This window comes from Electrophorus electricus, chromosome 19 (genome assembly GCF_041902795.1).
Source record: "Electrophorus electricus isolate QZ-2024a chromosome 19, ASM4190279v1, whole genome shotgun sequence".
Classification (NCBI taxonomy): domain Eukaryota; kingdom Metazoa; phylum Chordata; class Actinopteri; order Gymnotiformes; family Gymnotidae; genus Electrophorus; species Electrophorus electricus.
In genome coordinates, this window is record NC_137515.1 from 20,320,154 (window position 1) to 20,333,481 (window position 13,328).

Consider the following 13,328-nt stretch of genomic DNA (forward strand, 5'->3'; position numbering starts at 1 on the left):
GGTGGAAAACAGCCGCATTCTATGGTTCCGCATACTTTACTGTTAGGGAACCATTTCACAATCTGTCACATTAGTTTACCAGCTGTTTATTTGCATAAAATGTGGTGTGATCCTAAACAGCTGACACAGTAAATAAATAAAAACATTTGGCTGTTCCAAAAAAATGTGTTTTGAGCCAAATCTAAATCTAAAACTCCTATATCATTACCTGTTTAATAGGCAACTCCGCAACTTGCAAACTGTGATATTCTTTATTTCAAACAAGCAGATATAGAACAGATGAAAAGAAAGCAAATATTTACAGATTGGTTTCAAAAAGGGAAAAAGTTCCATAGATTAAAGTGCATCATTTGTATGGAAGAACAGCCTCAGTTTAGTGTCCTTGCAGTTCTCTGTAACAGAAGGGAACAATATCGCAGGTACAGCAGGTATTGCACAACACACTGCATAAGGAATGTGTGCGGCTTTGTTCTGCCCTTTCCCCGTTTAACAAAAGAGGAACTATAGAACAAACAGGAATAAAGAAGAAATACAAATGAACATTGATAACAGGGAACTGTAAAGACCTATAGAGAAACAAGCAAGATAATCCTGACCAAACAGAGCAGGGCATGTTCAGTCTCATGCTGTGTGCGAGAGGGCAGAGGTCAGTGGAGGCAAGACAGACCCATAAAGAGCAGGACTGCCAGTCTGAAGTGAAAGAAAAGATCAATTTGTTCAATCTGCTTAGTAACAACACTTTAAAACGGAAGACTTTACGCTATAGTGAAAAACAGCCACAGTTCCACCATGTCAAGTGTTGTGGTAGCTAGCTGAACTAGTCTAATGTCCTGACATCACCATGGTGATCTTAATTTCATCAGAGTGTTCAGGGATCCCTCGCTCTACCAGCTCATAATGAACGGTATGCTGGGTCACCTTTGGTAAATGTAGTCCAGAGAGTAAATGTGGTAAATGTAGTCCAGAGAGTAAATGTAGTCCAGAGTAAATGTGGTAAATGTAGTCTAGAGTAAATGCAGTCCACGCCTGCTTCACACCGCTTTCTTCTGCGACGGCATGTTCATCAGGATGCTGGGATTCTCCTCCATCACGCGCACCAGCAGGTTATCGATGTACTGCTCCAGCTCCTGGATGCGGGCGTCGCGCTGGCACAGCTGCTTCTGCTGCTGCACCACCATGGACGTCAGCTCAGCATGCGTCAGCTGAGAGTACGGTCCCTGACACGATGCTTCCACTGCCTGAACACACAGCAGCGCGTCAGCACAGCACACCCCACTGCAGACGGCACGAGTTTCACCCCAGCAAGCTCAGAAGCCTCAAATCTACACCACTGAAGCCCCGAGGGAGCAATCAGAGCTCCCTCATGGGCAGTTTGCTCTCTGTGTAGTGTACACACACACACACACACACACACACACACAATGCAGTGGAAAATGAACTGAGCCTGATTAAATGGGAATGATGAAAGCCCTGGAGTGTTCCGTTATTGGCACACAGTGTGGGTACAACTAATTTCAGGTGTTTTTTCACAGCACACACAAAAAGGATAACAGCACATGTGGTAACATGATTACATACAACATCAACACCATAAATGGGGCGAAAAATCTAACTTGCATCTTAGAAATGAGAATATAGGAAGGACCTTTGTTTTAGGCTGCAGGAGGATAGTGCCTCCGGTGGCTTGGAGCTCCTGCGCTTCTCGGTGGTCCGTCTGTCTGTCTGCAGCACTCAGTGGTTTGACCGCGTGGGCTCTGCAGAAAAACAGAAGGTTATTTAGTGTGACCAGCACCGGGACACAGCTGCAGGACCAGGACAGTTCTGCAGGACTAGGACAGGAGCCAGGAGAAGCCAAACATGTAAGGTTCTAACGACCAGAGTGCAGGAGGGGAGGTTCTAATGACCAGGGTACATGTGGTGCAGTCTTCAGCAGAGATATCCATCAGTACCTGCTCATAACACACCTTGAACTGGTAATTTGCAGTTAATTTTAACAATGAAACAGTCCATCACTGAATTACCTGCACTTGTATGAATTTGAGCTTTGAAAGTTTGCAAGATGAAAATGTCCTTTTGTCTCTAAAGGGAAACCTGCCTAGATGTCCCTTTAAGTAAAATACTCCATCTGTGGTTATGAGTATAGTTAAAGTTTAAAGGCCATAGATTATATTCATAAATAAAGTCTATGGTTACCTGTGGTTATGAGTATAGTTAAAGTGTACATTATAGACTATATTCATAAATGCACTCTATGGTACAGACACAATGCAGCAAAACTTCAAAAGCTGTTTCTTCATGTTTTCCTTTTAATTTTAGCTTTTGGTTGTGTCATGTAACCCAGATGCTAAAACTCTGCACAGACACTGGTAGCATTTTTAAAGATGGGAATTGGGTAGAAGTCGACCTTGGAAGGACCTGATCATAAAAAGGAGAAGAAGTTGTGCTTGGTCCCATTGGGGTTCCAACTCTATGATTAAAGTTCAGGACGAGCACTGCTGGGTGTGCGCTTGGTATGGGGCTCAGGAAAAGTAACCCCCAGCCCCAATTTCAAACATGTCCACAACTCATCACCTTTAAAAGGACTTTAGCTACTGCACCTCTATCTGTTTGTAAGAGGAGCCACACCATAGGTGGGCTACCAGCAGGTCCTCACCTGACGGTTCTGGCTGCTGTGGCCCCTGCCCCTCCTCCACCTGCACCGCACAGGCCATGCTCTGGCTGCCCGTCAGTGGACACCACCCGTACCCGAGGCGGAGGCTTTGGCCCCGAGCCAGCAGGTGGAGGGAACCCTGAGGAGGTTCTGGGAGGCAGGGAGGAGCTGGAGAGTTGTGCTCTCGTTGTAAGGTCTGCTGCTATATTTCCACCTGTCTTACTGCTGTGGCTGCCCCAGGCATGGCTGTGCTCAGCCGAGCTTAGCATCTTGGGAAAAGACGACTGCTGGTCTAAAGAACTTGGGTCGACAACTCTCTTTGGTTTAGCTGGAGGCACCGGGGCCCGAGTTTTCTTTGTAGAGGCCCCTGTTGAGGTCTTCATATCTGGGAGTCTGTCAGGGTCATAGGCACCAGATTCTGGGCAGGAATGTTGATCCACACATGAAAGAGCATTCAGTTCAACAGAGTCCACATTCTCCAGATGTTCCTGTTTGTCTTTGATTCCAGGGAGATTATCACCGAGATTTCTCTCTACAGACCCAAAAGCAGGAATGTTGCTGGATATCTCACCAGCATGTGGAATACTGTTGGCTTTGGTGTCATTAGCAACAAGGTAACTTTCACCTCCTGGCGGTTCCTCATTTGAAGGCTCTTCATTGCTATGGGAGTTTGAAGCAGCACTTGGTAGAACTTCACGGTGGTGGGTGTCCTCTGTTGGGCTTACACTGTGGTGTGAGGGCTCATCTTCTGACCCAGACTTCCTGTTTGGAGTGTATACAGCAGAGGGTCCTGCAGGTGCTGGACCCTTGTTGTGTGTGGCAGTTCCTGGACCAACACGTCTGGAAGGTTCGGCATTACCTCGGGACTCGCTCGTCTCACTCTGGTCACTCATCAAGACAGTATGCACTGTAGACACGTGGACGGAGGTGGACTGATTCCCACCAGCTTGACTGCTGTCACGGTCTATTTTTATAAAGTTTTGTCCTTGTTGCGTCTTTGTGCTACAAGGCTTCAAGTCATCCTCAGAGACAGACATCACCTCCGTTGGCTGATGTGTTTCAGGGCTCTCCAGAGTGTTCTCCTCCCCCAGATTGGGCACTATGCTAGACTGGACTGCGAGGTCTTCAGCTGCAGCTCCTCTGGTTTCCTTCCACCTGTCTGGTGGTGAAGGCGCTGGGTACTTTGCCATGTCCCTGGAGGAGGAGGGAGCGTTGGTCTCCTGCTGCGTTTTTTTGAAGACCCTGGGAGGAACAGTTGGTGTCAGCACCTGTGTCTTGTTCTGTCGGGGTAATGGGGCAGGTCCTTTCTTAGGGTTTCTGCCTGTACCCCCCTCAGCAGTGCTGAGGGTCCCTGAACTGTAGCCATCCAAGAACGGGTTGGTGTTGGTTCCCACAGGCATCTGGGAAACGAGTCCAGAGATGGAGGTGCTGAGAGAAAAAGGATGAGGATAAAGACAAGCAAGGGCTTTAGCTAGACATGTTCTGGACACACTTTAAATGTTCTGATCGTTACGGTGGAGTCGCAGCTCCAGGCCAGTAGGTGGTCAGAGCACAGCACTGTTCTACCACGGGCTGAAATCTATCTGTGCACAGTGTAAACAAGAAGCTGCCAATACACACCTGAACACTGTCACAGCTCTGTGTTACTCTGCTTCATGTGTGCTGGGAGGTGGAATAGAGCAAAACTGTGGAGAACTTGGTTGGTTTCTGCTGTCCAGTTAGTGACTTGCACTTACTGAACACAAACCTCCCAGAGTTTACACAGCGAACACCCAGGACTGGCCTCATTTGGATCACTGGAAACTAATCTAGCAGGTCATGTTCAGAGGAACACGTAACGTAGCAGAGCTCCTTCTCACATCGCTGCCCTCTTTCCTGAAGAGCTCGTCTGTTTTAGAAGATCCTGACCACTACCGTGAGTTAGACACTTACAATAGCCACATCAGCACAAGCAGAGGTTTCCTCCACTTCCTGTGGACAGAGCTCAAAGGATAGCACACTGCAGCAGGGTGTGTGTGTCTCTGTATATGTATGTATGTGTGTGTGTGTGTGTGTGTGTGTGTGTGTGTGTGTGTGTGTGTGTGTGTGTGTGTGTGTGTGTGTGTGTGTGTGTGTGTGTGTGTGTGTGTGTGTGTGTTGACGGAGGTTAGCTCTGCAGAAACAGCAGCAAGCAAAAGAAACCTAAACAGACTGAGGCAGGGGGTCGGAATTCTTTTATTGTGATTGGACATTTCATTTGGTTAGTTAATTACATTAAGATCAGATATTTTAGTTTCATTGGCTTATAGTTAGCATTGTGGGATTATACTAGAGGAAAGAAAACATGGGTATGACATACAATCTGCCCAAACTGATCACTGTTCTTCATACAAACAATCTCCCACAAACCTCAGCCAGACTACATGTTTGTGAGTCCTTACACAACACTCTCTCATAAACTTGAATGATTAATCTGTTTAATACATTCCTTAACAGATGGAGTATGTGAATATCTTGGCATGCAGACACACACACACACACACACACACACACACACACACCCCTGGCCTACAGGCCCATGCGGACTACCACCTACTGAATATTTCAGAAAGGTGCCAAATATCCTCACAGGACACCGTTACAGTGCAGCGCGGTGCAGGCTATTGTGAAGAACGGATCCTATGACATCGGACGGATCCTATGGCATCATCTGTCTGACAGCTAGTCTACTCAAACCACACGGGACTGAAAGGTCATTAGACCAGGAAGACAGAGACACTCCAGTGTTTAAACACTGATTCTCCAGCACAGAGGACAGAGATGACCTACAGAGGTCATGACACCTCATCACCGCCTCATTCTGACAACCCAACGTTTTCTGTTCACTTGTTAGTCTCAGACATCTCATCAGTGTCATTACAGGGGAAGATTTTCATCAACGTGACGAAGGGCAGAAATATGTACATTTCACACTTCGTACCTGCGGAAATTCAGGTTGCTTTACAAACCCTGTTTGGAATGTTGGATCCCTGCTGAGATGCGTGTCGGGTTCTGCACACCCTGCCAACACAGGGTTGCTACACAACCAGTGAAGTCCAGACTAGCAACCAGCTCAGATGAAGTCTGAGTGCTTAGAAAAGGTCTGGACAGAGAATTAGTGAGCTACACTAGTGAGTTATTGTTGTCGTGCACGGATCAGCCTTCATACGGAGATCCATCACAAACTTACCACATCACTGGTCACTTCACAGAAACGCACGACAAATGTTCTTAATACTAAATAACCACATTCATAGTTCTGAATATTAAACTACACAGTAATGTTTACAGAGCTTTTATTTGTGCTCTGTGTAGAGTTTACATACTCAACGGGGCACAAATTCCCCACTGCAGGAATTCATATGACCCACATGTATGATGTACCTCTCATGATGTTTGATAGATGTACATATCAGGTTTATGTTAAGTGCTTCTATAATTCACATTTTCTGAACATCTCTGTGACTCCTCCTATGCTCCTGTGGAGCACCAAGATGAGGAGGTGAGTTTCTAACACCATGTAAATATAATAGTTAAAGAGTTGAAAAGGTACCAACCTTGGCTTGACCACAGTGACCCTGGCCAAGCGAGTGTGTCCTGCAGACTGAGAGGTGGTGGGTGGGTCTTCAAACGGACTGCTGGAGGTGACGGCTACAGAGGGCTTTTCCCTGCGTGTGGCCTCTGGGCTTGCGCCTGCAGTCCCGTCTCCTGCCCTGGTTCTGGAACTCTCCTGCTCGGACTCGGAACCGTCTCCTCCCCACTCAGGCTCCCGTCGCCCCCGCTTTGGGAGCTCGGCTGAGTTCTGCTCCTCTCTTGTCTGTCTCTCCTTCTCTTTCCTCTGTTCTTCATGGATTCTTTTTTCCTCCTCTTCTCTCCTCTTTCTCTCCACCTTCATCCTCTCTTCTTCTCTCCTCTGTTTTTCCTTCTCCTCCACCAGTCTTCTCTCCATTTCAATCTTTCTTTGCTCCTCTTTTCTCAGTCTTTCCTCTGCCAGTCTCTTGTTTTCCTCCTGCTGCTCCATCTTCATCCTCTCCTCTTCCTCCTTCCTCTTCCTTTCTGCTCTCATCTTCTCCTCTTCCTTCCGTCTAGCCTCAGCGCTCTCTCTCTCCTCCTCAGCTCTCTTCCTCTCCTCTTCCTCTCTCATCTTTTTCTCCTCAGCCATCCTCCTCTTCTCTTGTTCAACCCTCCTCCTTTCTTTCTCCTCCTCAATCCTTCTCCTCTGTTCTTCCTTCTCTTTCTCTTTCCTTGTGTTCTCTTTCTCCTCTTCAATCCTTCTCCTCTGTTCTTCTTTCTCTTGCTCCTCCTCAACCTTTCTCCTCTGTTCTTCCTCCTTTCTCTCTTCCTTCTCTCTCTCCATCTTCACCCTCTCTTTCTCCTCTCTGTCTCTCTGCTCCTCTGCGTGTCTCCCGTGTGTGAGGGGACTGGTGTCCACCCCTGCCCCAGAGCCGCTCCTGTCCTGTGTCCTGTGCAGGTCCTCCGTAGACTCGCGTCCAGAGGTGCCCGTGGCGCTCCTTGGTTCCGTCTCCTTGCTGTACACGTGACTGCCGTTGATGCACACAGTGACCGGCGGGTGGGGACCGGCGGCGCTCTGGGATGGCTTCAGGTCCGAACTTCCCGTGCGCTTGTGCATTAGAAACTTAAATTTCTTCTTCCCTGTATGAAACACAAAGAGGTTAAGAGACTTGGACACGTCCTGCACTGTAGCAAGGACGACCACACTGCGGGCGTCTTACCTTCAGTGGGATCCAGGTTGAGACCAGAGCCCACGCTGGACGTGAGGGCGGAGTCTCGCTCCGGCAGACTGCTCAGCATGGACATGGACTGGGACGTGTTCCGCTGCAGGTTGGACTTAGCGCCAAACAGAGACTTCAGAGCTTTCTTCTTCTCTTTGGCAGGGGTGGCAGCTCCCTCTGGCTCCTCCCCCTCACTGTCAATCATGCCCTGTGTGTGGGGCACTATGGCAGAGGCGGAGTCAGACAGCCCCTCCTCCTTTTTCCCCCGGAATTTGTCTTTCAGTTTGCCGATGCGTGACCGTGGCTTGTCCTGGCCGGACAGGTCAAACATGCTGGCGGTCATGTTGTTCTTCATGAACTGAATGTCCAGCAGGACGTCTCCCCTGGCCTTGTCTGTCTTGCCTGTCTTGCCCAACAATTTGAACCATCTGTAAAAAAATTAACAACACTGATTAATACAGAAATATCAGAGAGAGAGAAGAGAAGGTGTTTCTCTCTGATGGAGGTGTGTCTCCTCTCAGGTCAGTAAAGGTCACATACTGGCAGTGACCCTGATGAGTATGGTCACTGTATTTTTTCTACGACTCAAATTTGTGTTTAGGGTATAAAGTGTCAACAAGCTATTTGGTGTTTGAAATAACTCAACATCAAAACATGTCCTTCCTATTCATAAAACATTCAGGCCAAACACACAGATTATGTTTATCTTTACACAGTAACGCTGAATCTACAGTCAAAACTAAAGTCCACAAAACGGTTTCCCAGATAATAAAAATTCCTCAGTGATGACAGAATACAGCAGGTGTTAAAGCAGGAGGAAGGCAGATAGACACACACACACACACACACACACACACACACACAGGTATGTGCTGGTCAGCTCCCTGTGTGTGTGTGAGAAAGATATGAAATGTCTGTTCTGATGACATGAATCTCATGTCAAAGGTCACTGGAGTTGTTCTGATTACTGTTGTGGGCTCATTCCAACACACCCTGCAGCCAGATGTGAAAACAAGCACACACTTCTGACATTCTGTGCGATCCAGTGACACGTCCTGACATGTCCTGCTGGCGGAACACCCAGGCTGGGTGGAGGAACAGTGATTCCTGGCTCAGTCATGCTGAAACACACCTGCTTGTTTACTGGCCCAATCCTTCTTACTACTTAGTGTCAGACCAGCCAGAAGGCTGACCTGTAAACACACACAACGTGACTCTGTACAGGTGTAACATGGCCCCTGTAACACACTCAGCGCAGTGTGACAACATACAGGAGGTGGGCAGGGCCTGATGTCAGCAGAATTTCATCACCTTCAAGGCACTGACTGAGAGGCCAGAACACAAACACAACACTGAAGCAAATGACTCATTCAGAGCTCTCTGACAAACACAACCGTCTTCAGGTTCCCTTTCAGAGAAAAAGAGAGAGTAATGAGTAGTATGAATGTTTCTCTATGGATATTACTCAACTACACCTACAAGTGCACAAAGGTTAAACATGATAGAGGAAGGGCGGAGCGAGGACTGCGACACCTTCAGCTGGAAGTCTGCTGGAAGCTAAACAATCAAGTAATATCAGTCAATTCAACCCCAACCACACCTCTTCAAGCTCCACCCACACCCTTATACAAGCTTCACCCACACCTTTATTCAATCTCCACCCACACCTTACATTTGTCCTGGTTTGAACTTCACTCTCAGCAGTTCCACTTCCTGTGCTTCCTGTGCTGATAAGGCTGTGGGCAGATCTCATATCCTGAACTGTTCATCTGTGTCTCCTCTCTCCGGGATTTCTCCATTAACAGAACAGCCACGTCCCTCAAGATGGCGAAGCGTGATGGATTTCAGGGTCACGGGAGGTTGGACCGAGGAAGCAACCATTAGAGATGCGAGATCCAGCCTTGAGACCCTCAGTGAGCTGCCTGGAGGTGGCCGCTGCCCCTCACTTCTGACCTCCCCCTGAAAGGTTGGGGCAGGGCCTCTGATTTTCTTTGTCATCAGCACTCCTCCATTTAGTCTCCCTCGTTTTAAAGGCACTATATAAATGTAAGTTATTATTATTACCCTCCAGGCGGCCCTGTGTGGCTGGGAGCTCTGCAGTCAGACTTTATGCCTCGTCTTTGCCGTGAGATATTTACTTTTATTATCTTTGAGTTCCACAACGTCAGTTTCCAGTCCAGAGGTTGGAACCAGCAACAATAAAGCCAGGCAGCCTGAAGGCCAGCTGTGGCCTGACCCCTTGCTCAGGGTTCACCACCTCACTGGACTGCACGCAGACACAGTGAAACCTAACACATTATTAAGCCTGAATGTCGAGGGGCATACGAGAGACAGAACTCAACACCACAAATTAGAAAAAAAAGCTAAAATTACTCAATACTTTGAGGACACTTCATTTCTGAAAAGCAGAAGAATCAGGGGTGTATAGTCACGTGTGTGTGGTGGTATAAAAGGACTGTGCTGCTAGCAGAAGCTTGTGTCCCTGGGAAATGCAGAACAAGCAGACAACAGCTCTAAGATCTCAGACACACATCTGACTCTCCACCCAACGGAAGATCTGATCTCACACGTTTGTGCAGTTTCTTTCCATATATACCAATAGTTGCTAAATATGGCAGGCGGTTTAGGGTGAAATACAGTGAAACACTTGTGCACACATATGAAACACAAGCTTAGACACACACACTACTTACATTTGTGTATGATAAACGCACATATACACACACTTGCACATAAACAAAGTACATAATTGTGTGTGTAAAAAACGAGTTTCAGTGCACCCACAAGGCATTTCATTGTAACAAGAAGGCAGATGTACAGACCCAACACGTACAGGACACTTGTAAACATAGTGACGGTTTGACATTTATTTGCTCATTAACAAGCAACATCTTTATGGCATAAAAACTCGAGCTGTGCAAAGTGGAAAACTAACTTCCTGGTTGTGTGTCTGATGTAGCTACTATTAAAAATGCAAAGATTACGGAGTCTGAGTAAACACTGAGAATGAATGTCTCACTGGCCTTGGGATTGTGTTGTACACGCGTTTGAATATGACCTCACATACTGTAGACCTACTGGAGGGAACCTGCCATTTTAAGTTAGTTTCCACTTTCCATAGCCATTAGCAGTTCTAAGGTAAAATCTCACTTAAGTCCATCAAACATTGCGTATTCTAGTGGTGGGACAGCGATATGTCTGCATCAGACAATCCGTAGATCGATACCAAAAAGTGAAGTTATTCCTTGACAATGAAATCCCATTGTCAAGGAATAACTTGAATCTGATCTGTCATGGTGAACCACAGATGACAGTCACTATGAGCTGTATGAGGTGTTGGTGGAGATCTAAGTATGTACAAATATTCTTTCCTCAGTGACATACACACAAGGGACTGTAGAACTTTAGACAATAACAATGTAAAACAGCTTCAACAACAACATCACTCAGTTCAAAAACAATCTCAAAGATGATAAGGGTTATGATGAAGATGCACATTTGTAATAAGGTCGTGGAGAAAACGAGATGCATCAGGCCTTCTGTGCCTTTTTTGGACAGTGGAGCTCAGTGGTGAAGGTGCTGGACTGCTAATCAGGAGGTTGCTGGTTCAACTCCCACCACTGCCAGGTTTCCACTGTTGGGCCCCTGAACAAGACCCTTAACCCTCACTTACTCAAGATGTACTCAGTCATAACGGTATGTTGCTCTGGATAAAAGCGTCAGATAAATGCTGTAAATGGAATTGAAAAAATAGGCTCAGAAAAAGAGAAAAACCATTTGTTATGGACAAGGGATCTGCAATCAGGACACGCCTTGTAAAGGGGGCGGTCGCCCTGCCTGTCCGCTATTTCGCATGCACAGGTGACCCTGATGAGCTGGGCCGAGAGAGGCAGACCTTGGAGCAGTTTGCGTGAATATATTAATACAGGGACTCAAGTCTCCTAACACAGAGCAGCTTTAAAACGATGAAAGAAATCAACACCAGAACATCCATCTGTAGACGCTGGTCTACGTGCGATGTCCTGATCCAGTCTCCACTCTCCCGTGGCACGTTAATAAATAAGCACGAGTTACTGGAAGCACAGTCGCGCGGAGGAATCTCCCTGCAGCACGTGAGATGTGAAGTGTCAGCCCTGACCGGACATCATCACTGACCTCGCACTAGGAAATGCCCGGCTAAACACGCCAAACCTCACAGGTCAGCAGAAACACGGCGCTCGTGGGGGCATGCGAGCTTAGAAAAACAATCACTGCACAACCTTTGCTCGGATTCCTTCAGCATTTACAAGAAACAACCGAGTTATTCACTCCGACCTCCGGACCGAACTCATGATCGCATGTGCTGTTAACAATACGACGCACCAAAGCCTAAACACGCGCTAATTACGTTGTGTTTGTCTTATTCATTAGAATAAAATAATTTAAGTGTCCAGATGTGCGGCTGACGGGACGGTGGGCCTTCACACTGGGAAACGCACAACTAATACGCCCAACAAGTCATACGTTTTGAACAGGGTGTCAGAATCCGAAAGCCAGTTGACGGCATGCAGCCCAAACAGAGGTGCAAGACCATCCCCCTCCAACCAGCCCGTCCCGGCGGTCGCGGTGCAGTAGCAGATGAACAAGTGTCACACCACACCACGGAAACCGAGAAACGGCGTCTGGCTACGGAGGTGAAAAAAAGCATCGCTTACATCCGCGAGCCTAACGGCGGAGCACTTACTCTGTTTTATCACGGCTCTTATTCTCGTAGACCTCCAGAAGATTGATAACGGCTTGGCCGAGCATTTTATCGGGTCCCACGAGAGCACGGTGCATAACGTAGACATGCAGAGTGGATCGATCCGTGCTGTCTCGGAGGAGCGGGAGGGCGAACGTCGCTTCCTCGCCCCACACCGGGGCGACGCACTTTTCAGCCACCGAGGTGGAAAACTTGTCTTTGGCCACCTGCATGACGGCGTACGCGTCGTTCGTGCCATGTTTGCCTTTGATCCTCAAGCCTCGCGCTTGGCGCACCGTTACCTGCACGCTGGTGGGAAACCACTGGTGACTTTGATCCTCTAAAGACATTACTTAAGCTCGTGCTAAAGTCAGATCAAACCGTCGCAGCACATGTAACACGGTCCTGCCCGAGACAGCGAGATGAGTGCTACAGAAGGACGCCTCTGTTCCCAAGATCGCCTAAACTTTTACTTGTCCGGTGAAGCAACAGCGCGCGGGGCGTGGTTCCCGGCTCACGCAAGCCCAGTACGCCGGTTCGCCGTCGCCGCTCTTCACGTGTAGGGATATCGGGGTTTACGTCCCCGTTCGTTTATCGTTTTCTCTCTCATTTGTCAAAGCGCGACTCTCTGGGTTTGGACAACTGCTGGGTTGTCGGTTGCAAACGCCCTGACTGAGATCATGAGCAGGATGCGACAGTGATCTCCGTGTCCCGGCTCCCGGGGAGTCGCACATGGCTCGCGAGCTCTTCAGGGCTGTGCAGTCCTGTGCACAGGTGCAACGGTAAATGTACATGTGACTCACAGCCGGGGGTTTATCGCTCCCCCGTAACGAGTGACATTCACTCATCACTAATCCATCTATACAGGAACAATCCAGTTAGAAATAAAGCAGAACGCGCGGGCCCTGTTCAGTTGTATTTCTGCGTTGAGCAACAGTTGTTGTGCCAGAGCAGTTTCACAGAAACCAGGTCTGGCCCCCACTGAGAGCCAACGACGAGGTAAAGCTGCCCAGACGTCTGGGCGGAAGCCAAACTAAAAGGAAATCATCTTCCTTTGCGTTTGGTTATTCGGCTGAAAACACGTAGAGAAAACGTAACGGGGAGGCGTGAGGACACGCAGCAGCAGCTTTGTGTCGTTTAAATGCCGAGTGGCGCACAAGGTCACGTGGTGCTTTATTTATAAACGTATAGGTGTGACTGAGTGCAA

The 13,328-nt window shown here is 47.9% G+C and overlaps 1 protein-coding gene across 2 annotated transcripts; it reads right to left on the minus strand.

Annotated features, from left to right (window-relative positions):
• Positions 1 to 236: 236 nt before the first annotated feature.
• rab11fip1b (RAB11 family interacting protein 1 (class I) b) lies at positions 237 to 13,094 on the minus strand. 2 transcript variants are annotated; one of them, XM_027018227.3, is made up of 6 exons: positions 12,125 to 13,094; positions 7,402 to 7,829; positions 6,226 to 7,321; positions 2,654 to 4,078; positions 1,646 to 1,754; positions 237 to 1,238 (listed from the first exon to the last, which is right to left on the minus strand). In XM_027018227.3, the coding sequence occupies exons 1-6, from the start codon at positions 12,469 to 12,471 to the stop codon at positions 1,032 to 1,034; spliced, it is 3,612 nt and encodes a 1,203-aa protein (XP_026874028.2). In that variant the 5' UTR covers positions 12,472 to 13,094; the 3' UTR covers positions 237 to 1,031. The 2 variants fall into 2 exon arrangements, with proteins under 2 accessions (XP_026874028.2, XP_026874029.2); XM_027018228.3 differs by lacking the exon at positions 2,654 to 4,078 and having other exon boundaries at positions 12,125 to 13,045.
• Positions 13,095 to 13,328: the final 234 nt, after the last annotated feature.

Excerpts from the sequence above, each read along its gene's own strand:
- rab11fip1b (XM_027018227.3), bottom strand. The coding sequence starts at position 12,471 with ATGTCTTTAGAGGATCAAAGTCACCAGTGGTTTCCCACCAGCGTGCAG. Across the intron at positions 7,322-7,401 it reads CAACCTGGATCCCACTGAAG|GGAAGAAGAAATTTAAGTTT; the intron begins GTAAGACGCCCG and ends TGTTTCATACAG. Across the intron at positions 1,239-1,645 it reads TCCTGCAGCCTAAAACAAAG|GCAGTGGAAGCATCGTGTCA; the intron begins GTCCTTCCTATA and ends CTGTGTGTTCAG.